The following is a 26232-nucleotide window of genomic DNA, read 5'->3' as shown; positions in this document are numbered from 1 at the left end:
GAAAATTTAAAAAAGATTTTTAAAAAGGAATTGATAAGATGTTGGTTGAAAAAGGAACGAAGAAAAATTCAACTAAAAAAATAGAAAAAGAAAAATAAAGAAAATTTAAAAAATTATCTTCAAAAGACTAAAGAATCATGGGAAAAAAGCCATGGATTCTATGTGCAGTATTCCCTTAGCGCTGGAGTTCTGCCGTTTTCATTGATGGGTAAACTTGGTCTTGGCTGGCTGTTCTTGCTGATCTTCTGGGGGAAGGGCCTGTTGCCGTGGTTCCCAAATGTCTTTGCCGGAGGTGGAATTGCCCCGCCCTTGCCCAGTCCGGTCTAAGTAATCTGCTCCGGTTTGCTCTCAGGAGCTCTTGTTCCCTGCAAGCTTTCTGTACGGCTTTGTAGGCCAAGAGTGAAATGGTGGCCTCCCAATCTCCGCCCCGGAGGAGCTGAGAACTCGGGGCCCCACTCCTCAGTGCACCCCCAGAGAAAAGCAGTCACTCACTCCCGGCTCCCCGGTCTCCGGCCGCACTCCGTGCTCACCCAGCCTGTGACGGAGCATTTCTATCTCTGGCATCCGACCCGTGTGGAGTCCCCAAACCCAGCAGATCCCTGTGGTGCGCTCCCGTGCCACTCCTCCTGGGGGAGGAAGGTGAGTCTCCCTGGATCTGCCGCTTGTTGGGTCCCAGCTGGAAGAGCAGTGGCCTGACCGTGCCGTGGATCACGGTTTATGGCCACCCTGAGCTGAGAGCCCACTCCTCGGCTCTGTCTCTGCAGCCGGCTTCCCCACTCCGATACCTGGGGACTCTGCCGCACTCAGGCACCCCCGGTCTTTCTGTGACCCCGACGGTCCTGAGACCACACTGTCCTGTGAGGGTTCCACCCCCCGCTTAGCCACTGGAGCAACGTCCCTCAGCGGAGCAGACCTCTAGAAGTTCCGATTTTGTGCTCCGAGCTCTATCACTTGCTGGTAACGCCTGATGGAGGCCCCCTCCCCCGCTGTCTATCTTTCCGAATATCGCCTAGGATTCATTTCTCCGCATGTCCTACCTTCCAGAAAGTGGTCTCTTTTCTGTTCAGAGAGTTGCTGCTATTCTTTTCTTCGATCTCCTGTTGAGTTCATAGGTGTTCAGAATGGTTGGATAGCTATCTAGCTGAATTCCTGGGACCAGGTTAAATTTAGGTCTCCTACTCCTCTTCCATCTTGGTCCTCCCCTGTCTCTTACTATTTTCTTCCACACTTTTTCTGCCTTTTGTGGTTTTGAGTATTATATATGACTCCATTTTCTCTCCTTTCTTAGTATATCAATTGTAGATTTTTTTTACTTTATTTAGTCATTGTCCTAAAGTTTACAATATACATTTACAATAAATCCAAGTCCACTTTCAAATAAAACTATACCACTTAAAATAACAAAATACTCCTAATTCATTCCTCCCATCCCTTGTATCATTGCTGTCATTCATTTCACTTATACATACATATATATACATAAGCAAATATATGTATGTAAGCATACAAAATTAATACACTGTTGCTATTATTTTGAACAAAATTATTTTTAATGCAATTAAGGATAAGAAAAATAAAATTTTCATTTTGCCTTCATTCATTCATTCCCTGATATTGTTTCTTTATGTAGATCTGAGTTTCTGACCTATAACATTCTCTTCTTTAAAGAAATTCTTTTAAGGCAGTTCTACTGGTAATAAATTTCCTCAATTTTTCTTTGAGAAAGTCTTTATTTCTCCTTCACTTTTGAAGGATAATTTCATGGGGTACAAAATTCTAAGTTATTTTTTCTTCCTCTCAACACTTAAATATTTTACTCTATTATCTTGTTTGCATGGTTTCTGAGAAGTCAGATGTAATTATTATCCTTGTTCCTCTATAGGTAAAGTGGTTTTTTCCCTCTGGCTTCTTTCAAAATTTTTTGTCTTTGACTTCCGAAGTTTGAAAATGATATGTCTAGCATTTTGGGGAAGGCATTGCATTCACCTTGATTAGTGTTTGCTGAGGTTTCTGGATCTTTAGTTTGGTGTCTGACATTAATTTGGGGGAAATCCTAAGTCATTATTGCTACAAATATTGCTTCTTTTCCTTTCTTCTCCTGGTATTCCCATTAATGTATATATGACACCTTTTGTAATTGTCACACAGTTCTTGGACATTCTGTTCTGGTTTTTTTTTTTTTCAGGTTTTTTTCCTTGTTTTTCAGTTTTGGAAATTTGAAAGTCTCTATTGTCATATCCTTGATCTCAATCTCAGAGATTCTTCCACAGGCCCATTTCATCTACTAATGAGGCTATCAAAAGCATTCTTTATTTCTGTTACAGTTCTTTTGATCTCTAACATTTCTGTTTGATTATTTCTTAGAATTTCTCTCTCTCTGCTTACATTACCCATTTTTTTGCATGTTATCTACATTTTCCATTAAAGTTCTTAGCATATTAATCATAGATTTTTAAAAAAAAATTCTTGTTCTGATAATTATAACATTACTGGCATATCTGACTTTAGTTCTGATGCTTGTTCAGTGTCTTCAAACTGTGTTTTTTACCTTTTAGTATGCTTCATAATTTTTTATGCTAAAGGTAAAAATGATGTACTAGGTAAAAGAAACTGCAGTAAATAGGATTTTAATAATGTAGTGGTAAACTGTCAGGAGAGGGGAAGTGTTCTATAGTCCTATGATTAGGTTTCAGTCTTTTGAAGACCCTATGCCTCTGGACTGTGAAATTCACCAGTGCTTCCCAGGTTTTTTTTCTCCCCTTAGGTGGGACAGGATGGCTGGAGGGGGCTGGAGTTATGTATTTCCTTTCCCCTTTGTGGAAAACTAGAGGGGCTAACGTTGGTTATTTCACTTTCCCCAGGTAGGTTAGGCTTTGATAAAACCCCAGGAGGTTAGGATCTGGTAAAATAGTTTCTCCTGAGGGCAGGACTTGTTAATTAGAATAGAATGTTCTGGCATATTTCATAGTCATTTCTTTTCCTCTCCAGCTAGAAGCACAAGGGAATTTTCCTCCTTTATCCACTATGAGAGTCAAACTGAACTCCAGGAGGTAAAACTCATAAAAATGTGGGCTCTCCTATGATTGGTTCCCCTGGAATTTTTAACTCTTAGAGTTATCTACATTATAATCCAGACTTCTTTTTTTACCCAGTAGTGGTTCCCATGGAGGTTTTTACTCCAGTAAACTGTGATTTTCTGCATCCTCCATGTATCTCTCCATCTTGGGGGGCAGTGGTTTGCCCTATGACCTCACTTCTTTGCCAGACCTTAGAAGAGTTATTGATATTTTTTAGTTTGTTCAACTTTTTATTTGTTGTTAAAATAGAGTGGCAACTTCTAAACTCCTTAAATGCCAGACTGGAAACTGGAAGTAAAGCTGGAAACTTTAGGTACAAAATTATTGTTGGCTTTTGGGCCCTCCAGGCTCACCATGTATCCCCTGTACCAGCTGAGTCCATAGGTAAAGCCACACAAATACTCACCCCCCCCCAACACTACCAAGCGTCCAAAATACTCATAGTCCCTTGTACGTGTTTGAATTCTTCTTCAGAACATACTCAGATTTGAATATCAGCTATGTATCCATTTGCTTTTTTTCTGAAGGAGACAGTTCCCTGTGTTTGGCACCTCTGTGATTGTTTATAATTTATGGTACAACTTTTATGCAGTTACTATTCTGATCTCCTTGAGAGTTTTATGAAATAGCATTACAGTCTTTTGGGAGAATTTTTCATTTTTGGAAATTATAGTTCATAAAGGAAACAATTTTGAAAGAAGTGATTGCTAACAAACCCTCCATGCACTCATGACACATCTCCAGTAATTGGCTTCCTTTGGATTTGAGCTCATTTTTGGTAGGAGAGATGGAGGTGGAAGGAAAGCAGAAGGTTTAGGAGGTGCCAGAGAGGAGGCTGAAGAAAACCCAATGTGAGGAGGAAGCTAGAAAGAATCCAAAATGAGCCAAGCAATGTTGTCTTGAGAACTATTGACAAAGCATAAAGAAAGACTTTTAAAATTTCTTTTTAAAGACTTTCTTTTTTTCCAAGTTTTTATTTAAATTCCAGTGAGTTAACATACAGTGCAATATTAGTTTCAGGTGTAGAATTTAGTGATCCATCACTTACATACAACACCCGGTGCGCATCACAACAAGTGCCCTCCTTAATACCCATCACCTGTTTAACCCATTCCTTCCCCCACCTCCCTTTATTTCTTAAGGATATGATAATACATTAGATTATTAAATCCAAAGACACACACCTTATCTCTCTCTTTTACCCCTTTAGGGAAGATATTTATCAGATGGTCAAGTTTAAACCTTTCATGCTATCTCATCCAAATTTTGAAAATACTAGCTTGATTTAAAAAATGTATTTGCTTTGAATTATATAATAAATTTAATATCTGTGAAAAATCTTTTCACGGTTTTTGTTATTTTATTATAAATACCATACTACAGTTTTCTTCTTCTAAACTAACTTTGCTTCATTTCCTCTTTATCAAAGCTGATTTTCTATGGATATTTAATTAGGAAATGTGAAGGTGGGATGGAGAAGTCATAGATATTTGAAAAAAACCTTAATCTCTGCCTCTCAATGGAAAAACAAATCTTCATAATTGAAAGTGCCAACCCCTCATCTCCTCAGCTGTAAGCATGGGAGTTCAAGACTAAATCATATTACTTTAGGAAAAATCAATAGGTCTCATAAAATTACCAGTCTCCTCATGAACACAGAACAGTGTTTCTGAAAGCAAATATGATTTGTTCCTCTGTTCTATATGTATATTTATAGAGATCAATGAGAGATGTGGAATACCCAGAGAATTCCTTTGCAGCCCCTGATAAATCACTTTTCCTCCAATTGTGAAAGGACGGATATTTTTTTTCATTATGGAACTTCCAGAGTAAATTTCCACTGACTTCTCTAGCATCCCAGATGTGAGAAGTATAAACCAAGCTCTGTTGTTCAGTATAACTTTCAGTCTGTCCCTTTATGCTAGACACAAAACAAACCCCAAACACTAATTATGCTGCATGGGTCATTTCCTCATCACTGAGAAAAAAGCATCAGTCAACAGGAAGCCCTAAAGACAGTCACAGGATAGCCTATTAAATAAGAAACATTGGACTAGTGTCGAGGGCATTTGGGTCCCCTAGTAGACACTCTATCCTCTGGATTCACCATCTATAAAGCAGTAATAATCAGTGTCTTTCACATAATTAATTATAATACATGGAAATTATGAACAAATTCCACAGAAATTCCCCAAATTTATGTTGATCATTGGCTCCTGCCTGCTTTCCTATCTCAGCCATCCCAGGTTTCTGTATCTTCTCCTTAGGGAGAGAACCAGGGAACAGTGGAATGGTAGATAATGAATGGAAGGATGCAGAGGGAACAAATTAGGAACTCAAGGGCTTCCACCAATTAAAAAATTGATTCTTCCCCCAATGCCAGCATATTTGTTACCAGATCATCTCTACCAAGCAGTTCAGCATAATCAGTTAAAAATTTTGGCTTTTGCATCAGATAGACTTAGGTTTGAATCTCGGCTCCTCCACTTACTGTGGAGTCAGGCAAGTCACCTAATCTTTCAGATTCAATTTCTTCAAATGAGGCTAAGAATGCCTTCATTAGCTTATTTTCATGATTAAATGAAATTACTAATGTAAAGGGAATACAGTGTTTGTCCCCAAGTAAGTACTCTGTAAGTGGTGGTTGTGGAGTTTATTTGTTGTCTTTCATTGGAACCCATATCCATCAGGTGGGTTTGGTTTCTTTTAATGTTGTTGGGGGTGGGCCCATTGCCCATTGTGTAAGCTGGTACAAAAGGCTATGGGTCTGCAGCAACTGAACACCTGTTTTTGTTATTTTTCAAAGATGATTTTTGTCTTTGTAAAGTTCCTACTCATCTTTATGAACACAAGTTGACTTGGGGTCATGACCCTGGATCCTATGGATTTCCCAGAGATTCAATAAATAGATTTATTTTAAGCCATGGTTAGCTAGTTGTCATACTAACTATCCAGAACTTCGAGCAAAGATTCCTTCCAAACTAATCTGCTGATAAAGCCAGAGAAGCCATTCAATTAAAATGAGTTTGTGTTTCATGTTTCTCATCCTTCACAAAGTAGTAAAACCTGTGACATGAAGTGTGGGTTCTAAACCCAGGAAAGTTCAGTCGCTTGGGAGATCATGGAAGCTATCAAACTTTAATTTAATAATAATTGGGGAAGCCAATGTCCATATAGAGCCCAGAATCAGGAAAGAAACCTATTAGCTTTCCCCAGTTTTTCATAGCTCTGTCTCCTCAGAGGCTTCACCGGTAGACCTCAACTCACACTGGTTCTTGAACCAATACTGGTAGGGTCATGAGGGCTTTCAGCAGATTAGCCCCTCACCTACACAACTAAATCAAGGGTAGGCATATGGAGAGCTGTAGTGCAATCTTGTGTCTAAAATACTCTATATCCATGGTGAAGTTAATGGCCAATTTTCAGCATTCCTTTATCCTCTGCAATGATGGCCAAAGTTGACTGAGTTAATGAAAACCATGGTTTCCAGCACTGTTGATACTTAGACTTTCAGTGCTCTCTCTGGGGCCTGGGGTTGGATATGATAAAAAATTAAGAGTTCCATTTCTTTCACCTAGAATCACTGAGAGTCAATCATATTCCCTCTCTGTGTCTCAGTTATCTTCCTGGAATGACCTAGATGAGGGGACTTCATATTTCAAGATGGTGCTACCCAGAGATGCTTCTCTCAGGATTTTGAAAAATAATCTGCCAACACACTTATAAATGATATTTGCATATGAGAATAATTAAAAGCCATCCAGACAGAAAAAAAAAGGATGGAAGGAAGAAGAACACAAAGTGTCCTCTATACAGCTGCCACTATGACAAATACACTTGAGGCCACCTAGCCCAGTGCCCTGCCTCCACTATAGGTAAACTCAAATCCATTTCATAGCTGGTGCTTTCGGCATCCCTGAGTATACTGATTCCATTTTTTGTTTACTCATGTACACAAGCTCATCTTCAGATCCAAATAAACATTTCCTTGATGCAATTTCATCCTATTTCTTTCTTGGTTTATTTTTATGAAGAAGGGGATCATGTGGCTTGGAGACATTTTACTCTGGCACAGCTCTTCAGGGTCTCCCTGCAGACTGAATCCCTGAGGCCTGGTGGCAAGTCACAACCAGTTTCCTTTACAGTGATACATCCTTACAGAAGATAGGATGACTTGACAGTCTGACAGACACTTAAAGTGTGAAGATGAATAAAAGATACATCATTTCTGATGAGTATATATATAAAAAAAACTGTCAGTCGATGTAAGCACTATTCTAAAAACATACAGTACCATATCAGTGCTGGAGGGTGTTGGATATAAAAAAAGAGTTGGCAGATGGACAATTTTTCATAGGTCTATGCGGATGTGAAAACCAAGCTGAGAATGAGTTTGTTAGTCCTCATCCATTGCCCTGCTTTGAAAATCATATTTGGAAGCTTTGCTTCCTTTCTTTTTGACTTCTGTCAAGTCCCACATTATTAGCTAGTAGGTAGACTGGATAATGATTTAGGGGTGCTATGTCTAATGTGAGTGGTGACAGGCAGGAAATTCTAGCCAAAATATATTACTCACTGGTTGTTACTTTGCCTGAAATTCTACCATTAGAACTTCTTATTTGGGGAATGTACTACAACTCAGACACTGGAAAAAGGAAACCTTCAGCTTACTGTAGTGAGGATTGATTTCCAGATATTTATGGCATCAGGGCATTAAGGACTGTGGGTCAGCCAGAAGTCCAGGTAAAAAGGCAGAAAGCAGAGAGTCAGAAGTCACAAAATTTCAATATTGTTTACTTCACACTCTCATAGAAACATTTGAGGAAGATCATTCACCCTCTATCTGTTTCAGAACATCCCCTGAAGTATTCATCCAATTACTACTTGAATACCTCTAGTGACAGAAGGCTCTTTTCTTAATGAAGTTTACTTTATTGTTAGACAGTTGTAAACTTTAGACAGTTCTATGCTGTAGGAATCCCAAATCTGCCTCTTTGAAGCTTTCATACTATTAATGTTTGTCCTTCATAGAATTAGATTGCTTCCTTGTCCCCATGAAGACTCTTTGGACAGGTAAAGGCAGCTTTCCTGATGCCCTACCCCTAATGCATCTTCTCCTCCCGTTTCGTACAATATTCTTTAAAGTACATAGGGATAGGGATGATAGTGAGCAGCCAATAGGAGAAAGAACAAATGGCTCATGGCCCTTCAGCATCTTCTTTTTTTTTAAGATTTTATTTATTTATTTGACAGAGAGAGAGCACAAGCAGGGGGAGCGGCAGGCAGAGGGAGAGGGAGAAGCAGGCTCCCCGTTGAGCAAGGAGCCTGATGCGGGTCTTGATCCCAGGACCCTCGGATCATGACCTGAGCCGAAGGCAGACGCTTAACCAACTGAGCTACCCAGGTGCCCCGGCCCTTCAGGATCTTCTATAAAACCCACACTAATAAAATGTAAAAGAATGACAATGCCAAGTGTTGGCAAGAGTGTATGACTGGAATACTCGTAGACTCCTGGTGAGAATGAAAAATGGTATAGCCACTTTAGGAAATAGTTTTCAGTATTTTATAAAGTTAAACAGTCTTACCACATGACTTACTCCTAGGTATTTAACCCAAGAAAAATGAAAATATATGCATGCACACAGACTTCTACACTAATATTCATAGCAGCTTTATTTGTAATGTCCCCAATCTAGAAACAACCCAAATGTTCATCAACAAGGTGAAACAAGATGTAGTGTATCAATAAAATAGAATATTTTGGGCAATAAAAATAAATGAAGTACTGATATATCCATGACATGGATGAACCTCAAAACTATGCTAAGTGAAAGAAGCCAATCACAAAAGACCACATATTGTATGATTACATTTATGTGAAATGTTCAGAAAAGACAAATCTATATAAGCAGAAAGTAGATTAGTAGTTCCCTGGGACCAGGGATGGGGGAACTGACTGCAAAGAAACATGACAGAATTTTGGAGGTTATGGAAATATTCTACATGTCAAATATGGTAATGGTTACACAGATGTATGTGTTTATCAAAACTCATTAACCGTACATTTTAAATTGAATTTTATTGTGTATAAGTTATACCCCCAGTATGCCCCTAGATTTTTTTTAAAAGCCAGGCAGAGGCTAGCTTTCTGCAAGGCCATGTTACTGCTGGTCCCTCCGTAACCCCAGTTATCCTCTGGGCACTCCAAGTGCCAATGGCAGCAGCATCCTAGATACAGAGGTCATCAAGAACACAGAAACACAAGTAGGTGGAAAGAACTAAGCCTTATTGGAAATATGATTTATGAGCAAGATGAGAGAAGAAGACTTGGCTTTGCTGAAATCTGGGGCTCAAGACAGAAGGGCTTTGGAAAGGGGGTATTTTGAGTGTATTATAAGCAAAGACCACACATACAATGACAGCGTTTTCTCACCTGTAATGGATGTGAAGAAGGGAACTGTTTGTGTGTCACCCATAAACTATTTCCCTGCCATATCTGTATTTAGAATGTCATCGGAGTTATCAGCCCTTCTAACAGTAGTTCTTCCTTTCACTTTTCTTTTTGCTCTACACAAATTTCAAGCAGCTCAAGAGACACTCTCCTTGAAAGGCTTTTTATTTTTGATCCAACTAGACTTGTTTCAGTCCTGAGTCATTAGCCTTTAGAGGGAAGAAGACTTGCTGAAAGTTTCACATTCATCCTTATTTGATCCTCCCAAGCTTATAAAACAGATCCTTATTAGTTATTTTACAGGTGAGAAAATTGAGGTATGTGAGGTTCAAAAACTTGCCCAAGTTCTCATGACTAATATGTGGAGCTAATATTCTGAACTATAACTACAACCCAGGTCTGGGCTCTTAACTGGCAAAACCTTCTATCTCATGCTATTAAAATAATAGCCACCATTGATTTAAATGGTTGTTATGAGCCAGGTACTGTGACCAGCAGTTTGCACACATTACTTTAGTAATTCTAGAATGCCCATGGTCTATGTGGGCTTATTACTACTTTCCACTTCCCAACACAGTACCTGGCATATAATAGACATTCAATTAAGATTTATTATATGAATAAATGAATAGCCCTCTGTGGTAGATATTATTGAACCCATCTTATGATAAAGAAAATGAAACTCAAAAGAAAAAAGAAAAGAAAATGAAGCTCAAAGAGATTAATTTGCCTAAGCTTTCACAACTCTCAACTGGCAGAGCCCAAAACTCTACCACTCTGTGTCTGTCCCAGTGTAAAAGGGTTGGAGAATGTCAGCCAGTGAAAATAGAGCACTCTAGCAATAAGCACAGAATTAGGGTTACTGCTGCTGTTTGGGATGTTAAAGAATCCCACCTCTTCTCACTTTGTCTTTTTATATCCCCCAGAATCTACTGTAGCCTGATTCTGTTTGGAGCACAACACATAAGAGGTAAGTAAGTCTCCTGTCTTCACTTGAGAGTAGTTGAAAATATCATATCTTTAAACAACTCTTGTCTGGATTATTTCTCATTTGTTTTCTTTCCAAGCTTACCAGATAATTGTCTTGACCTAGGGCCTGAGCTAATCTGAAACTCTTCTAAGAAACTAAACAACCCATTCCTCCAAACAAAGTACATTCTCAAGGATCTCTAAGGCTTCTCACTGCTCTGGCTAAAGTCACTGAAGTGCAGGTCTCACGTATTGCTTTCCTGAGCATTAGTCCCATTGACACAAGTCTTTGTCTATATTTCTATCTGGCTAACTCAGGCATCTATAATACAAAAACATACTGAGGTACATTGGAGCAGGGCTGTCATGGGCAGACTATAAATCTGGCAAAAAATTACTGAGCACCTCTATATGTAAGGAAATATGCTAGGACTTGCGGACACAGAAATAAAATTGGTTGATTCTTATCTTGATTAGCTCATAGTCTAGTAAGGAAAACAGGCATATGATAATTAATTCCAAGTGATACGAGTGTTACAAAGAAGAAACATTAAGGTGGGTTATATGCTAAGTGAGCTAGCTTAAGTTTAAGCTGCTTGTTCCACACCAAGAGACTTGGGTAGAATCACCTTCCCCAGAATCCCCAGATAGATACTAGAGCTGGTAAGGAGGATATTTGGTACTCAATCTTCCAGTGTCTGAAGAAAATATGGTATCAGTGGCTTCTATCACCGATGTCTGCTGGATACAAGGAACTTTACGTATAGTATCTCAACTCATCACAGCTACTTTGCAATACAGATTTTACAGATGGGGAAACTGAGGCTCAGAGTGAAAACTTGCCCAAGGTCTCATAGCTTTGGCTTTGAAATCGATTGGGATTTTAATGTAAATTGTGTCTAACTCCAGAGTGCATTTTTCTACTGCTTCAGACTATTTCTAGGACATAGTGTTATGAACAAGAATTGAGGATTCTAGTCCAAGATCTAATACTAAACAGTTGTATGTCCTTAGACAACTCTTTCTTTATCTTTTGGAGGGAGTGTTGAGTACACACCTTACCTACTTCATAGTTTATCAAAATGATGGTGAGACAGGAGAATACTTAGATCACATAAAATGCTCTGCATATGTGTGGGATGTTACCAATTATTGAATGACATTAAAAGGTTGCTTCTGCACTATACTCTATAATCTCTGCATTGCTCATTTACTCACTCAAGCCTGGGAGGGGAGAGAAAGGGTGACAAGAAAGAGTTTGTAATTGGAACTTAGCAAAGAGAGTCATAACCATGACCCAAATCATTTTCCATTTCTTGAGCCTCAAATTCTTCATCTCTAAAGTTGAAACTTTTCTCTAACCTGTGACTATGATAAGGCTTCTTATAATTGAAAAACATGATATATACTAAGTTGCTTATATTAAGTTTTCTCCATCTTGAACAGGGCCACAGTTTACACACACACCACACTTGAAAAGGCAAAAAAAAAAAGTTTAAATCTAAGTGGTCTAAACTCTGTCAGCTCATCAGTTGTAAGTGGTATTCAGCACAAAGTGAATTGCACTTAATGAATTAAGGTTGAAAGAGACAGCAGGGAGCATGAATGCAAGAGAAGACCTTTCATTTCAAATTTAAAGGGCTAATTTTATGACTATTTGAGATCTGCAGATCAGAATTTTTCCACTCTTCCCGTAATTATTTACTCAAAACAGCATATACCGTTTGAAATGATGGGGCATTGGGAATGGACAGAGAAGCCAAGCTAAGCCCTCAAACTGATAAACAAGGCCTGCTGTATCTTAGCCACTGAGTCCTCTCCAGGAATAGGGACTTGCAGGTACATGAGCAAGATAGGTTACGGTCAGGTTGGCTGTGGATCTGAGGATCAGATTCTAGATTGCATACAACTCTCAGTCAGTGTCATCACCCACATTTCAGCTGTGTCCTCAAGCAAGTTATAGAATCTATAGTTTTGAAAGGACTAGATCATCCTTATGATGCCTTCTTATCTGATTCTTGGAGTCCCCACTCTAAGTCCTCACCAGGTGGTAATCCTAACTCTGCTTACATTTTTCCAATGATGTGGAGCTCATAATTTACTTTATGGGAACACTCATCCCATCTCCACCCCCACCCTCCCAAATGCATCTTCAGTTAGTTCTTCCCTTGTCCCTGAGAACAAGTATTCCTCATGAGTCCTTCAGAGACAGTTATACATGTATCACACTTCCTCCTTGCCCCTTGATTTGACTTAATATCTCAGTGCCTTGGTTTTCTGGCCTAGAAAATGATAAAACTGTGGTCAAGATTAAATGAAATAATGAATATTAAAATGGTGTTTAAGATATTTGAATCTCTGTACACATAGACAGTGAAGCTCAGTGGGAGGGGAAACTAATCATTCCTTTTTGGTTGCTCTTTTAATATCTTCACATATTGATTAGATGGTGCTTAGATGGGTATGGTAATAGCTCAACCCAGCTTTACTGAGATTGTCCCAATTTGAAATATTTCATTGCATTGTTCTTGTAAAACGTAGCAAAGAGCACATTCAGTTATACAGAACATCCCCTCAGACTGCTTTCTTTTTTTTAACTTTTAAGTTATATGTATATTTCTGAATTTCAGTTTCAGAACTCCAATGGCATCTTTATTTCTGTATTATGTGACAGCTGTGATATTTAGTAATCTAAACCACCCCAAACAGGTGTTCATTTTTTAGTTTTAATTCCAGTAGAGTTAACATAAAATGTTATATTAGTTCCAGGTGTACCATATAGCGATTCAACAATTCTATACATCACCCAGCGCTCATCACAACAAGTGCACTCCTTAATCCCCATCACCTATTTCACCTCAGAATGCTCTCTTGAACCTAGAAGTAATACAGAAGTCTTTATCAGACCCCATCATTTGTTTTTGATTACAAAAAAACAAGATCACTGGATGTATGAGGCTTAAGGAAGAAGGGAAAATAGGGGAATGAAAAGCTAAGAACTGGTGATACCAATGCCTGCTGGCCCTTCCCTCAAGTCCCGGCCACTTCTATGAAGACTCTATGCCTCTGCTTGCTTATTCAGCTTCCTCCTGTTTGGACAAGATTTTCATAACTAGATTCCAGGTCTTCTTTTTCTTATCATAATTTTAATGTCAGACTACTAGTAGGGATTCTTTTGTTTGTCTTTCCCCTAGCCCTATCTATCAACACAGATTTATATAAAGCTTATGGGACCAGCCCGGTGCAAGGTATTATGAGGGTTCAAAGGAAAGAGGCTTCCTCCTGGAGGGGGCTCATACAATCGCATGTCCTTCCATAGCTCAGGGAATGGAGATATTAGTAAGGGTCTGAGTAGTCAGAGGAGGCTGCATCAGGAAGGCTGAATGTGAGCTGGGCATAGGAAGAAGAAAGAAATGGGCTTTCAGATGAGGGGAGAGAGAGATTAAAAGCAGAAGTGGGCATGATTACATGTCTGGAAGTGGAGGTAGGGGCTTGATTTCCTTATGTGTAAAATGCAAATCATTATACCTGCTTCATAAGACTGCTAAGAGGATTACGTGGTCTGATAGAGAGGTGGCAGATGTATGTTTAACATTTTGCATTTATTCCTCCACAGTCTGTGGCAGACATTGACAGTTCTCCACTGCATTCTATCAGTGAGGCCAGCTGCAGGCCCAGAATATTTTTAAATGAGGCTCCAGACAGCTAGTACCAGAGTATATAAACTGGCATAAATTAGGCACTCAAGAAATCATAAGTGTTATTACCCCAAAGACCCACACAATGTCTGATATAACTGGATAAAAACAACTTGTCTTTTCCATTCTTACCAAATACAGATGCAAACCTCTGCATTTCCAGTGTGTCAGAGACCCACCATGTCCTCAACACTTGCAGGATTGAAATGAGACTAAAACTCGATCCTGCTGCAGAGCTTATCTGCCGTATGTTTTAACATCTCCTGTGAGCTGTAAGTACTAGCACCCTTGATTTTCAGGAGTTTACAAACCTCCAGAACACAGCTACTTCCACTGAAGTCATCATTTCGTCACCCATATAATGTTGGTACCCCTCAGGGGCTGAACCAAGTAGGCAAGTATAGTAAAGAGGCAAAATGGAGTCTGTCTTTGGGGTTTTTCTTTGACTCTATGCAATGCTCTTTTATATGTTGATAATATTTTATTCATAATACTCTGTTACTGTGTTATGATGCCTGCCCAGTGGCCAATCTTGCCCTCTGCCCAGCCTCCAGATTTTTGCCTTCATATAAAAACTCACCCATTTCTTCCAGGTCTTCTTCTTTGCTGGATTGAGAGAAAAGAATGGTGCAAATGGGTCATGTACTGCTGGGACAATGTTATCAGCCATGGTTCTGGCTGGTGAATGAGCAAGATCATTCAGGCATTTGATATGGCTGCCAGCAGAGACAGTAGGCAAAGGGGAGAAGGCAGGGAAAGGAGGAGACAGGGAAATACGACCTTAGGAGGAATGTTAAATAGGCGCATGGAGCAGGAAGGCTGATGGAACAAGTGTGGCTCCTTAATGACGTTATGCACATTAGAAAGGACAACTGGGAAACTGCCAGAGAATACTTGTAGAGAGTGTTCATGACACATTTAACTTCCTAAGCAGCTTGACCATGGGGCCAGCTGAGCCAAAAGAAAGGTTGAAGGTTAAAGGAAGGTATGAAGTCTGAGTCATAGCAGTGGCCAGATGGACCCCAGCTGGACTGCTGCTGCTCAATCTCTAATATGGGGATATATGGACAGCTTTTCTGCCTCAATCACAGGTAGAGCAGAGCAATGCAAACCTCCCAATAGGAACCATAAAGCTTGAGAGCAGGGTCAGCTCAATTGTGACCCTCTCTCTTGTCCCCAAGCCAGCTACTTTTCACATTCCTGAGCCAGGCCTGCACCAGACCCCTGTTTAGACATGACCATATGGCCTCAGGCAGAGCCTTGGAAGGAAGCAATCCACATATCACACACTTCAGGGGCTACTTTAGGAGCCAAATATTTTCTACTTTCAAAAACGTAGATAGTGCTGAAGCAGAAAGAGTCTTTTGAGAGTATTCAACCTAGAGTTTCTCAAGTGTTATCAGAGAAACTTCTGCATCAGCATCATTTGCAGAGCTTGATTAAAATGCAGATTATCTGGTCCCACCCCAGACCCATTAAGTTACACTGTCAAGGGGTGAAGCCCAAGAATCTGCATGTTAAACTCCCAAGAGATTCTTACATACCCTGAAACTTGAGAACCTCTGACAAATGTCAGAGCTCTGTGTTGTCAGTTACCCAATATTCCCAAGGTAAAATCTGAAGAACTCTTACCACAGAATCATTTGGAATGCCTATAAAAAATTCAGATTTCTGGGTCTCCTCTTAGCTTTCCTGAATCAGAATGTCTTATATGTGATAAAATTTGAGAAACCCATTCCCTTCATTGTACGGATACAGAAACTGGCCAAGATAGAGGAAGTGACTTGCCCAAGGTTGTCTGTCTAGATTATGGCAGAGCTAGGGTCATACCCAAGTCTCCAGACAAATCTAAACAGTATGCCCCTGTGGTTACCTCTTGAGGGTTGTTTATGTCTCAGTTTATCTCTCATGGCCACAGCTACCCTTAGAATGTCTGGCGCTCAAGAGTAAAAATGCAAGTGCTCTGGGTAGTTGGATGACAGTAGTTGAAATCTTCTCCAAAGGGTTGTGAAGAACAGCTTGGAAATAAAGTAGTGTGAGGTCATAAAGCTCACTTATAAAGCAGCAAGGTACTTCAGGCCCTTCCCCAAATGGAGTTTCAGAGGACTCCAGCATGGAGTAGTTTCATGCAGGGAAACTGTCAACCATGGCTTTGAGTCAAACTGAACACAAACACCAAAAGGCCTTTAAGAGTTTACTAAACCTATTTTTGCCTTGTTGTTTTGTAGCTGAAACACATGGCAATCAAGAAAAACTTAAACATATGCAGTTTTATGTCAGACCTGATCCAAGCTCACTAGTCTGATTCCCCAAACCTGTGCATTTGAGGTTCCAGCTCGGTCTCCGCTTTATCTCCCCAAGACTGAGGTCTGGAACTCCTCCAGACTGACATTCTGTACCCCAGGATCTGCTGGGACAATCTAATAGAAGGTCACTGACCTCTAAAAGGAGAGCAATTTCCAAAATGATAAGGCAAGATAAATTTTCTTTGAGAGATTAAGCAATTGCCATTGACAACAGTGCCATTGTATGATTTGCATTTGGACAAATGCTTATAATTTTGGCAAGTGTTTCACCAATGCTACATAATTAGAAAAATTAAATGCTCTGCCACCTTGAATACATAATTCTATAAAGAAACAGGAGACCTCTACAGATATTCTGGAATTGCTGAGGGTAGAGGGAAAGGGCAGAAGGCAGGAACAAAGAAAGAAAAGTTGTAATCACACTTTTCCAACCAAAAGAAGAATTTGGTAGAGAGGTCCATACCCCTTATCTTCAGTTCTGAAATCAAAGAGCTCTGTATAACAGAAGCTATTTTTCATTAATTTGATATCAAATCTGACCTAAACTGACATGAACTTAGTCCTTGTCTCTTTTAGTATGAATATTCAGACATTGTTTCCTGCATTTTTCCTGAATAATTAATAGCTTAATTATGGGATATTTTCCCAGGAACCACTGGGAGTGTTATATAATAAACAGTGCATACTCTGTGTCACCTTTCAAAAACTTTTTAAAAATTAAATTCTAAAACACAGTCAGATAACATACTGTGGACCTAGCAAAATGATAGCTAACATTTATGAATCACTGGCCATCTGAATGAAGCTGTACTAATCTCTTTTCATCCCATTTAATATTCACAACAACACTGTGAGGAAGGTATTAAAATCACCTCCATTTTAAAGTTTGGAAACTGGTTCTTGGAGAGTTTAAGTAATTTTCCAGAGTCACACAACTTTTGGCCAAGCCAAGATTTGGACCCAGGTCATGCTGACTCTAGAACCTACAGGCTAAACTCTTGCACTCTACTGTCTGGGAGAGAAGAACATTTTTGAAGAACAGTGTGGGCTCTTTGTGGACTTTATGCAGAAGTATATGCCACCTATTATTCTATGTCATTTGAGGGCCTCCTACTTCCAAATATGTCCCCTTCCCCATTCTTACTTCTCTGTGATGCTATAATATGGCTTTTTCCCTTGAGGCTCATCTGGATGGCTTTATCACAGGGACCACCAACATCAGAAATCCTCTGGGCAGTTTGTTAAAAGTACAGATTCCTGGCATCCACCCCAGACCTATTGAATTGGAATTGTTGGGGATTGGAACCAAGTTGTTTCTTACAGACATTAAAGTTTGAGGAAAAAGTGAATGCCTTGAGAAAGGCCAATCATTAACCCTCATTAATTAATCAACATCTTACCTTTCAATGACACCTAGCTGGACTGGCAGAAATAAATTCATGGATGGGCACCTGGAAAATGGAAAGGTAGCCTAGAAAGGTGAGATATGGAAAGGAAGGAAGAAAGAATATGACAGTATCTCCCTACTTTGGCAATATGTGACGAGGAAAGAGCCTCACCAATGATATTGTTAGCTGCACTGGAACAATCTTGAGAGCATCTCTCTGCCACTCAGGGCACCTATCTGGACAAGATAGTTATCCTCATTAGATGAAAGAGGAAACTGAGACCCAAATGAGTTCTTTAATGTCATCCAACTGATTAATGCCAGTGTTTGGGTAAGTTTCTGGGCCCCAATCTTATACAGTTTCAATCTTCTAGTAATCTCTTCCATAGGTCCAGAGAGGAGGAGCCATCAAATAAAACCTAGAGAATCAAGTCTTACATTCAATGATACACATTTTTGCCCACTAGAGGCCAATTTAAATGCAATTAAATGGTATGCTACACTAGGAAAGGGCAATGAGAGGAATTATACTGCAGAATAGTTCAACTGATATGCCATATGTTTGGGGTTTGTTTTTTAACTCTAACAGGTTCCTTTATTCTTGTTATCAATGCAGGGATGACTACTAAACATTTTGATCTTTATACTTTTAAGAATATTCTGTTCTTGTTTACTAAGTTCCCAGCTTCACCTTTTCATCTTGCCTGTGGTATCTTAAGCATCTCCATGACAACCAAATGTGACCTTAGATAAAGACTAGGAATCTAGAAAAATATGGATTAACTACCACCACAGTAATCAGATCGCTACAGCAATGCAGGCTAGGATTGGGGCATTGAGGTTCAAGTCCAGCCAGTGATTATTCCAATTAGGGCTGCATGCTCTCTAAAAAAGCTTTTCTCAAATTTCAGTGCACGTTTGAATCACCTGGCAAATCTGTTTAAGTGGAATACTAAATCAGTAGGTTTGGGGTGGGACCTGAGTTTGCATTTCTAACAGTCTCCCTGGTGATGCTGATGGTGCTTGCTCCCAGATTACATTTTAAGTAGAAAGGAGCATGAACCGTCGTCATGCTCAAGTAGCATGTACAAATGAGCATATTTATGGTCCTGGAGGAAGTGCTATTTTTGACAACAGTACTGGTGAGCATGCCAGCTCTGATATTAAGTCGTTGTGTGAAGTTGGGCAAATATCTACCTTTCTGGGTCTCTGTTTTCTCATTCATGAAATTATGAATTTGGCCTGGATAATCTCTAAGATCACTTCGGGTTGTAAAATTCTTTGATTCTCTGATAAAAAAAAAAAAGAGAGATTTTAGAATCAAAGGCTTAGTTCAAGGGCAAATTTCCCCTATATTACAAGGAAAGGGAGTGGGGAAAGAAATCTACTGTGACTTTTGTATTTGTCTTCTTAATTCCAAATCCTCTATGTGTCCTAAGGTAATTTATCTCTTCTGAATGTGCAGAACATTGGCATTCTCCATGAGAAGAGGCAACACTGAATAGTGGACAACAGTTTTGGCATCTCTCCAATTCAGCTCTCAGGGTTCCCTTGTGACTGCTTCATAGGTAGCAGTTTTGGCTACTTGCTCATGACACTCTCTCTCTGATAACAGCAGAAACCCTACTGTCTGCGCATTGGTTTCCAGTACTGGCACTCAATTCTACTTAGTCTCACTTGATTCCAGAAGATACAATGGAGAAGTACACAGACTCACCACCTACCTTGCAAGTAGAGCATTCCTCCCTTCAGACAGAGAATCTGATTCTGCAGCCACAAATACAGCATCTGACTGAAGAGAGTCCTGATCCGAGGGGCCAAGTCATGCCTACCCTGGCCACCCCAATGATGTCTGTACCCTGCTCACTTGAACATCTCTCTCAGTTTCACCATGACCCTGCTAATCTCTCAAGATTTCTTGCACAGTTGACAACTCTTAAGTTCCCCAATCCTGCAGATGATGTCCAAGTCAAGTTCTTTTTTGATTACTTATCTCAGCAGATGGAAAGTTGTGGAGTCATATCTGGGCCTGACCAGAGCACTCTGCTGAAACAATATGAGAACTTTGTTCTTGAGTTCCAGCAATCATTTGGTGAGCCTACAAAACAGGAAATAGACCTTCTGAACAAAAAGGACAACTCCTCCTCTCAGCAGGATGCTTCTACTTTCCAGCTCCTTGCTCAAAATCTGAGCTGTAATGAAACCAATCTGAGTGATAACTTCCAAGAAGGACTAGCTGACTCCATCCAGGATGAAGTGAGTGGCACAGATATGATGGACAACCTTCCAGACCTGATCACTCAGTGTATTCAGTTGGACAAGAAACATAGTGACAGGCCAGAGCTTCTTCAGTCAGAGACCCAGCTCCCAATGTTGGCTTCCATGATCCACCACCAAGCCTTTTCCAGCCCCACAGATCTGCCACCCAAGGAAGAACCTATACAGTTGCGTGGAAGCCAGCCACCTCTCACCCCAGCCAAACGAGCCCTCCAGCAAGAAGCTCAGTTGTGCCTCTACTGCAGCCAGGCTGGTCACTTCACAAGAGATTGCCTTGCCAAACGTTCTCGAGCCCCAGCAAGGATAAATAACCCAACTCACCAGTAAGAGAGGAGGTCACTTTGTAAACTTATATCCCTCTCACCTCCAGCCTTAAAGATTTATATACTGAATTAACATTTAAAATACAGGTGAGGAACTATGATACCACTTCATAGACAGTCATGAACTCATGTGCTTCTGGGAATTTAAACAACCAGATCTTGTTCATTTGGTGACCTATCACAAAATCAAACCCAACCTGACAATGATGGAAACAATTCACAGGCACTTTCTGCAACTGGAACCAATTCCCCAAGAGTACTGAAAGACTGTAGGTGAAACTCTGGCCAATCTGAGCCAATGAAAACAACCCTGGAAGTGCACTGGGAACACCGTTCCCTCCAATGGGTGAGATCTGGGTTGAGTTTGTTGGCCTAAATCTTCTGTGCCTAAGATTAGGCCCAAGACTTTCACCCTCACCCTTATTGGTCTATATTATAGTTCCCTGTTGGTTTAGAACACTTGGTTGAATTCCTAATTGCATTCCATATCCTATCAACATTTTTCTACTGGAGGCTGGAACCTGCTCTGCCTATTGACTAGAGTCCAGCTTCAACACAAACCAATCTTCATGGAAACACAACTCTACTACTGTTCCATACAGCTATGTATTTTGTTGCTATTTAAAGACCTCTGCTTGCTCAAAAAAAAAAAAAAAAAACACCTGGATCCCTTAGCTATTGACAAACCAGATGGCATGGCCATTTGAAGACTCTGATTGGAATTGTTGGTCCACTTCCTTGAGAACTAGCCCTTCAGGCACATACATGTTTTTAACCAAGCCCGACTAATTCCAGGTTACTCTCCTCTTCCTACAACAACTTACTTTAGGTTATAGCATGTATAATGGCCAAGTCAAAATGGTCTAGGATAATGACCTCTGATAAATATTAATGAAAGTTGGGGAAGGAGTCTTCATCATAATTATTATGTCTACAGCATATACTCCTGCCTTACCTGGCAGGTGAGGGAACCTGGTTAAATAAATCTCTACTGAAGACTTAGGGTCAGGCTCTGTAGTAGTTTCTGACTCTAGAGGCCTCAGTGTGATCACCATTTAGGATCACTACCATTGATGTTGAGCTCTATACCATTATGGACCACCTGACCTCATCTAGTTGAGAATCTTGAAAAGCGAATAATGGCAGACAACTTTCTGAACCATCCCATCTGACAAATCCTGGGACATGGACATCAACATCATTGATAAATAAATCTCAAGAAGAAGTGGGGTTTGATTGCTTGTGTTGTGCTCTTGGCACACAGGCACACACATCAGCTCTGGGTATGGATTCCTAATGCTTCTGAAGAAAAGTAGTGCCATGCTGGAGAGACACAGTTTTCTAAAATGTTAAGGATATCCAGTGACAATTGATGCTTGCTAATAATAATCAGTCCTCTGTTCCCTGCTTCTTGGTGCTGATGTATGTCCCCATAATTGATTTCCTGAAGAAAGATCAGTAATTCCATATTCCCTAGCAGCCATCAAGACCTCTCAGAACATGAAGTGTCATTGTACTTTGGCCTTGTTCCTAGAGAATTATGCTAACTTTGACAGTACTTAAACCCACCTAGGACCTTACCATTTTCATCCTGTAGCACTAACAAATAGATCGTTTTTCCCATCAGTGCCTCGCTAACCACTGTGCCAATCTTTATTTGCATTCACAAGGGGTCTCCTTTATCAACAGCTTGCTATACATCCACCTTACTCCATATGCTCTCATAACAAGGAGACCTGAATGCTCATATTCCAATTGTGCCAAGAAATTCCCACTGTGGTACTGGGATTGTATGAAAGCCTCTAACAAGTAGATCTATTTGAACTTTAAGTGTCTCTGGGATTACCTGGAGGTATCCTGATCTAGCACCCCCAATTCTGTAACAAAAGAGTAACCCAATAGCCTCCAAACACTTTCCTTACTGACCCTAGTATGGTCTTGGAATGCTGATGGGGGCATTCAGTTGGCTTCATCACCAATCTTTCCTTACCTTAGGGACACAATTTATTGTATGCTCTCTCACAAAGATGCATCACCTTATTTCCTGTTTGGACCTTCTCTCTGCAACAACATCACCTTCTTCTCCAAGAAATCTTCAGATTTCATAGCCTCTCAGAACAGACAATTAATTCTGGGCGATAAAACCTCCCATTTCTAGAAGCTCCTTGTTGAGGAGAATTCCCAGTCAAGGAATTCTTGTGCTCTATGTGATACAATCCAACAATCATACTGAGCATAGGAATAGGATACTGGGATAATGCTTTACTGTCTACTAGCTAGCAACCATTTTGTTTACCACTTAAAAATTTTGTTATAACGACACCATCCATTTCAACTAGAATAAACTCATTATTTAGCATAAAGAGAGTTACACAGATGTTTTTCTCAGAACTTATACCAAAGTGAACTTCTCTGAGAGTGAAGCTAATTAAAGTCTACTGAGAACTGATGAGATGTAACCTACTTGATCATGTAGTCTGCAACTACAAAGACTTGGGGAGTCCCCAAGTCCAAGCAAGATTGTAGTTTTTGGGAGGCAGATCTGCTACATGATTGATGCCATCCAGCAAGATAAGATCTAATCATTTTATGATAAGTCTGAAGAAGGAATTGTTAACAAGAGAATGTTCTTTAGGGAGTCTAGAAAAGGGGGCAATTAAAGAGGCATAGGGAGTTGATAATCTCTAGACTCAGAGAGGGGATGTTGACCAACATGATTTGGCAGGTCTATATACAGTGGGATGGAAGCACCAGGCCATCCCAATTTGTGTTATTAGCCATTAAGATTACCACCTAACTCCCCTTGCTGAGATCCTATGTGTTAAGAAGTAATTTGATTGTAATTATGTTCCCATATAAACTTTGTTATGGGGAGAAAATTTGCTAATCAGCTGACATGAGTATTCTAGCCTGTTTAGCAGTTAATTCTCATTATAAATAAATAAATTGGTTTTGGCTTATACATCAGTTTTTTGTGGGTTTTAATAGTGTCAATCCTCCAGATCCTAATCACTGCTGAGTGCACTGGAAAAAAAAAAAGATTCTCACAATGCAAAGTCAGTACCACAGTGTGAACCATAGTGAGTCCACTCAAGATTGGCCTCCCTGGGAATCTTACATCAACAGTCATCCTCCTTTTTTTATGTCTCTCATTTGTCTACAGCTGTAATAAAATTCTGAAAGGTCAATGTTTTTTAATTCCTGCACTTACCTCCATTCACAACCAGAACCATGATATCTGCCATAAGTAATTACTTCTTATAATACTACACAGTTCAGTCTAACCATTAGAATATATTGTCATGGATGAAGACATGACACATGACTATAGACATGAGCCTCTGACAAGCACCTTTAAAGAGGGAGGAGTGTATAATTGTCCTAACTTTCACCACCTCTATTCTGTCCAAATGGTAGCACATAGGACCCATGCCGTCACTGCCTTTACCTCTATCCAGGATGGTAAAACAGATATCACCCTTTTCTGGACTCTGGAAGATCTTTTCCACCCAGCACCATCTAGCCTATGACCACAATAGTCATCCCTGAAACAAAGTAGAGCATTTAGGATATACCAGCGTCTTGGCAAAATCTAACATCCTTGGGAGAGCTCTGGGAGTTTAAGTCATATCTGTAAAGACTTCTACATTGGTGGGTATGTTTTATTGCCTCCCTATGAAGCTTAGGTCTCACTTGGCCAAGAGAATGGAAAAACCTTCAAGGGAGTATAGTGTCATGGGTCCTCAATATCATCTTCATGCAAGATTCACTGTCCACATTTTAAAAACAAAAGTCCCAGAAGTGAGTTACATTATTTAGTAGAGTCAGTAGAAAGATCTTGGTACCTAGACTATGCTGTCCAGTCATTGTTTGCCACTATAACTTTGAGAATTAATGCACTAAATTATCCATATTACTTCCTGGTATTGGTTTTGACTCTTGAGTTTACTTGAACCTGCTTCCTGCATACTGATTTCTAGTACATATCTAACATGGCACTAGTTCTCTTATTGGTCCAGTTAAGTGATAAGCCTAGTTGTGACTGTATTCCACCAACCCCATTTGCTTCATAGTAACCCAGTAAAGAACCATGTAGAATTTCAGTTTTCCCTATGAATGGAAGACTCATCCCTTTGGGCATAAAGTCTAGTTTTGTGTGCATCTAAAGAAAGAGAACTAATAGTTGGTGAATGCCTACTTTATGCCAGGCCCTGTGCTGAGTGCTTTAATTTGTTAATGATACTCACTAAGTTCACATTACTAAAAAATGGAATATCCATTTCTGGCATTTAGTACTCACCACACCTTTTTAAGGTCAGTGTTATAAATTTGATTTAAAGATAGTGGGCCCTCATGCATTCACCCATATAAACCAATAATCTCCCCAGCTTGCCCTTTCTAAATCTTCTCCAGCTCTACTCTGTAGTTAGTGAAGGATAATCATTACAAATATATGCAGAATTCCAGGTGTGGACACAAAATAAATTTGAACAAGATAACTTTTTTTAAATTACTGATTGTTTTAAAATGGCATCCAGTAATTCTGGGGAATTTTTGGGTTTCATCAGTATCTTGAGAGAAGAGTCATTGTGGACCCTTCCCTGAAAGCTGTAATTCTCTTTCCTAAATTGTAATCGATGACACAAATCCCACTACTCTAAAAATATAGTTGGAATGTTTTAATAAATATGTATCCTTAAAACAACACTGAAGTTTATCTTTCTTCCCTCTCACAAGGTTTTCCTACAGTTTTCCCCCAATTATTCATAATAATAATAATAGCTACAATTTACTGACCACTTACTACACATGTGCCAGGCATTATACTCTGATTTATGTGCATATTCTCTTTTAATTCTCACAATGACCCTCTTAGATATCTCTTATTATTATTTCTATTATGCAGATGAGGAAATTGAGGTTTAAAGTAGTTAAGGAAATTATCCATGAACACAGAACTAGTGAGTAAGAGGTAAGACTCAAATCCAGACACATCTAACAACAGAGCCCATATTCCCACATAGTACATTACTATCCATCTATAACAGGATTCAACAAACTACTACCTGTGGGCCAAATCCAGCCTACTGCCCGCTTTAAAAATAAAATTTTACTGGCACCCAGCCAAAACACATTTATTTACATGTTGTCCATGGGTGCTTTCATGCTAGCACATGTATGGCCCATCAAACCAAAATTGCTTACTATCTGGTCCTTTATAGAAGTTTTCTGACCCCTGATCCACAACATATTGAAGTATTAAATCAGACCAGCCTTTGGGGTATCTCACTGTTTATATCTCCTTTCAAATGTCCTATTTATCCCTACTTTTTTGTTTCTCACTTCTAAATTAATCCCACGTTCATGATAAAACAATGGGGATTTGGGGATGCCTGGGTGGCTCAGTCAGTTGGGTGTCTGACTTTTGATTTTGGCTTGGGTCATGATCTTGGGGTAGTGGGATCCAGCCCTGCATAGGCCTCTGTGCTCAATGTGGAGTCAGCTTGTCCCTCTCCCTCTGATTCACCCCCCACCCTCTCTTTCTCTCTCTCCCTCTCTATTTCTCCATCTCTGGAATAAATAAATAAGATCTTTAAAAAAAACTTAAAAGAAAACCCACTGGGATTTTGTAGAGTCTTGCACAGGATGCTTTGGGTAGTCTAAATAAATAAATTTCATTGGTACCCTTTTATCAACATGCAAACTTTCTGCATCAAACAACTCCAAGAGATTGGCTAGGTGTG

General features: G+C 39.7%; 1 protein-coding gene across 1 annotated transcript in view; it reads left to right on the top strand.

The window, feature by feature from the left end:
- Positions 1 to 24615, top strand: part of RTL4 (retrotransposon Gag like 4) — a 353764-nt gene extending 329149 nt beyond the window's left edge. The window contains exons 2-4 of the mRNA XM_032392722.1: positions 10455 to 10498; positions 14337 to 14467; positions 19354 to 24615. Coding sequence (XP_032248613.1) covers positions 19584 to 20492 — 909 coding nt within the window. The 5' untranslated portion in view covers positions 10455 to 10498; positions 14337 to 14467; positions 19354 to 19583 and the 3' untranslated portion in view covers positions 20493 to 24615. The remainder of the gene's footprint in view (positions 1 to 10454; positions 10499 to 14336; positions 14468 to 19353) is intronic.
- Positions 24616 to 26232: the final 1617 nt, after the last annotated feature.

Source organism: Phoca vitulina, unplaced genomic scaffold (genome assembly GCF_004348235.1).
Source record: "Phoca vitulina isolate PV1807 unplaced genomic scaffold, GSC_HSeal_1.0 scaffold69, whole genome shotgun sequence".
Classification (NCBI taxonomy): domain Eukaryota; kingdom Metazoa; phylum Chordata; class Mammalia; order Carnivora; family Phocidae; genus Phoca; species Phoca vitulina.
Note: the sequence above shows the minus strand (reverse complement) of the source record. Positions and strands in the feature narration are given on the sequence as shown.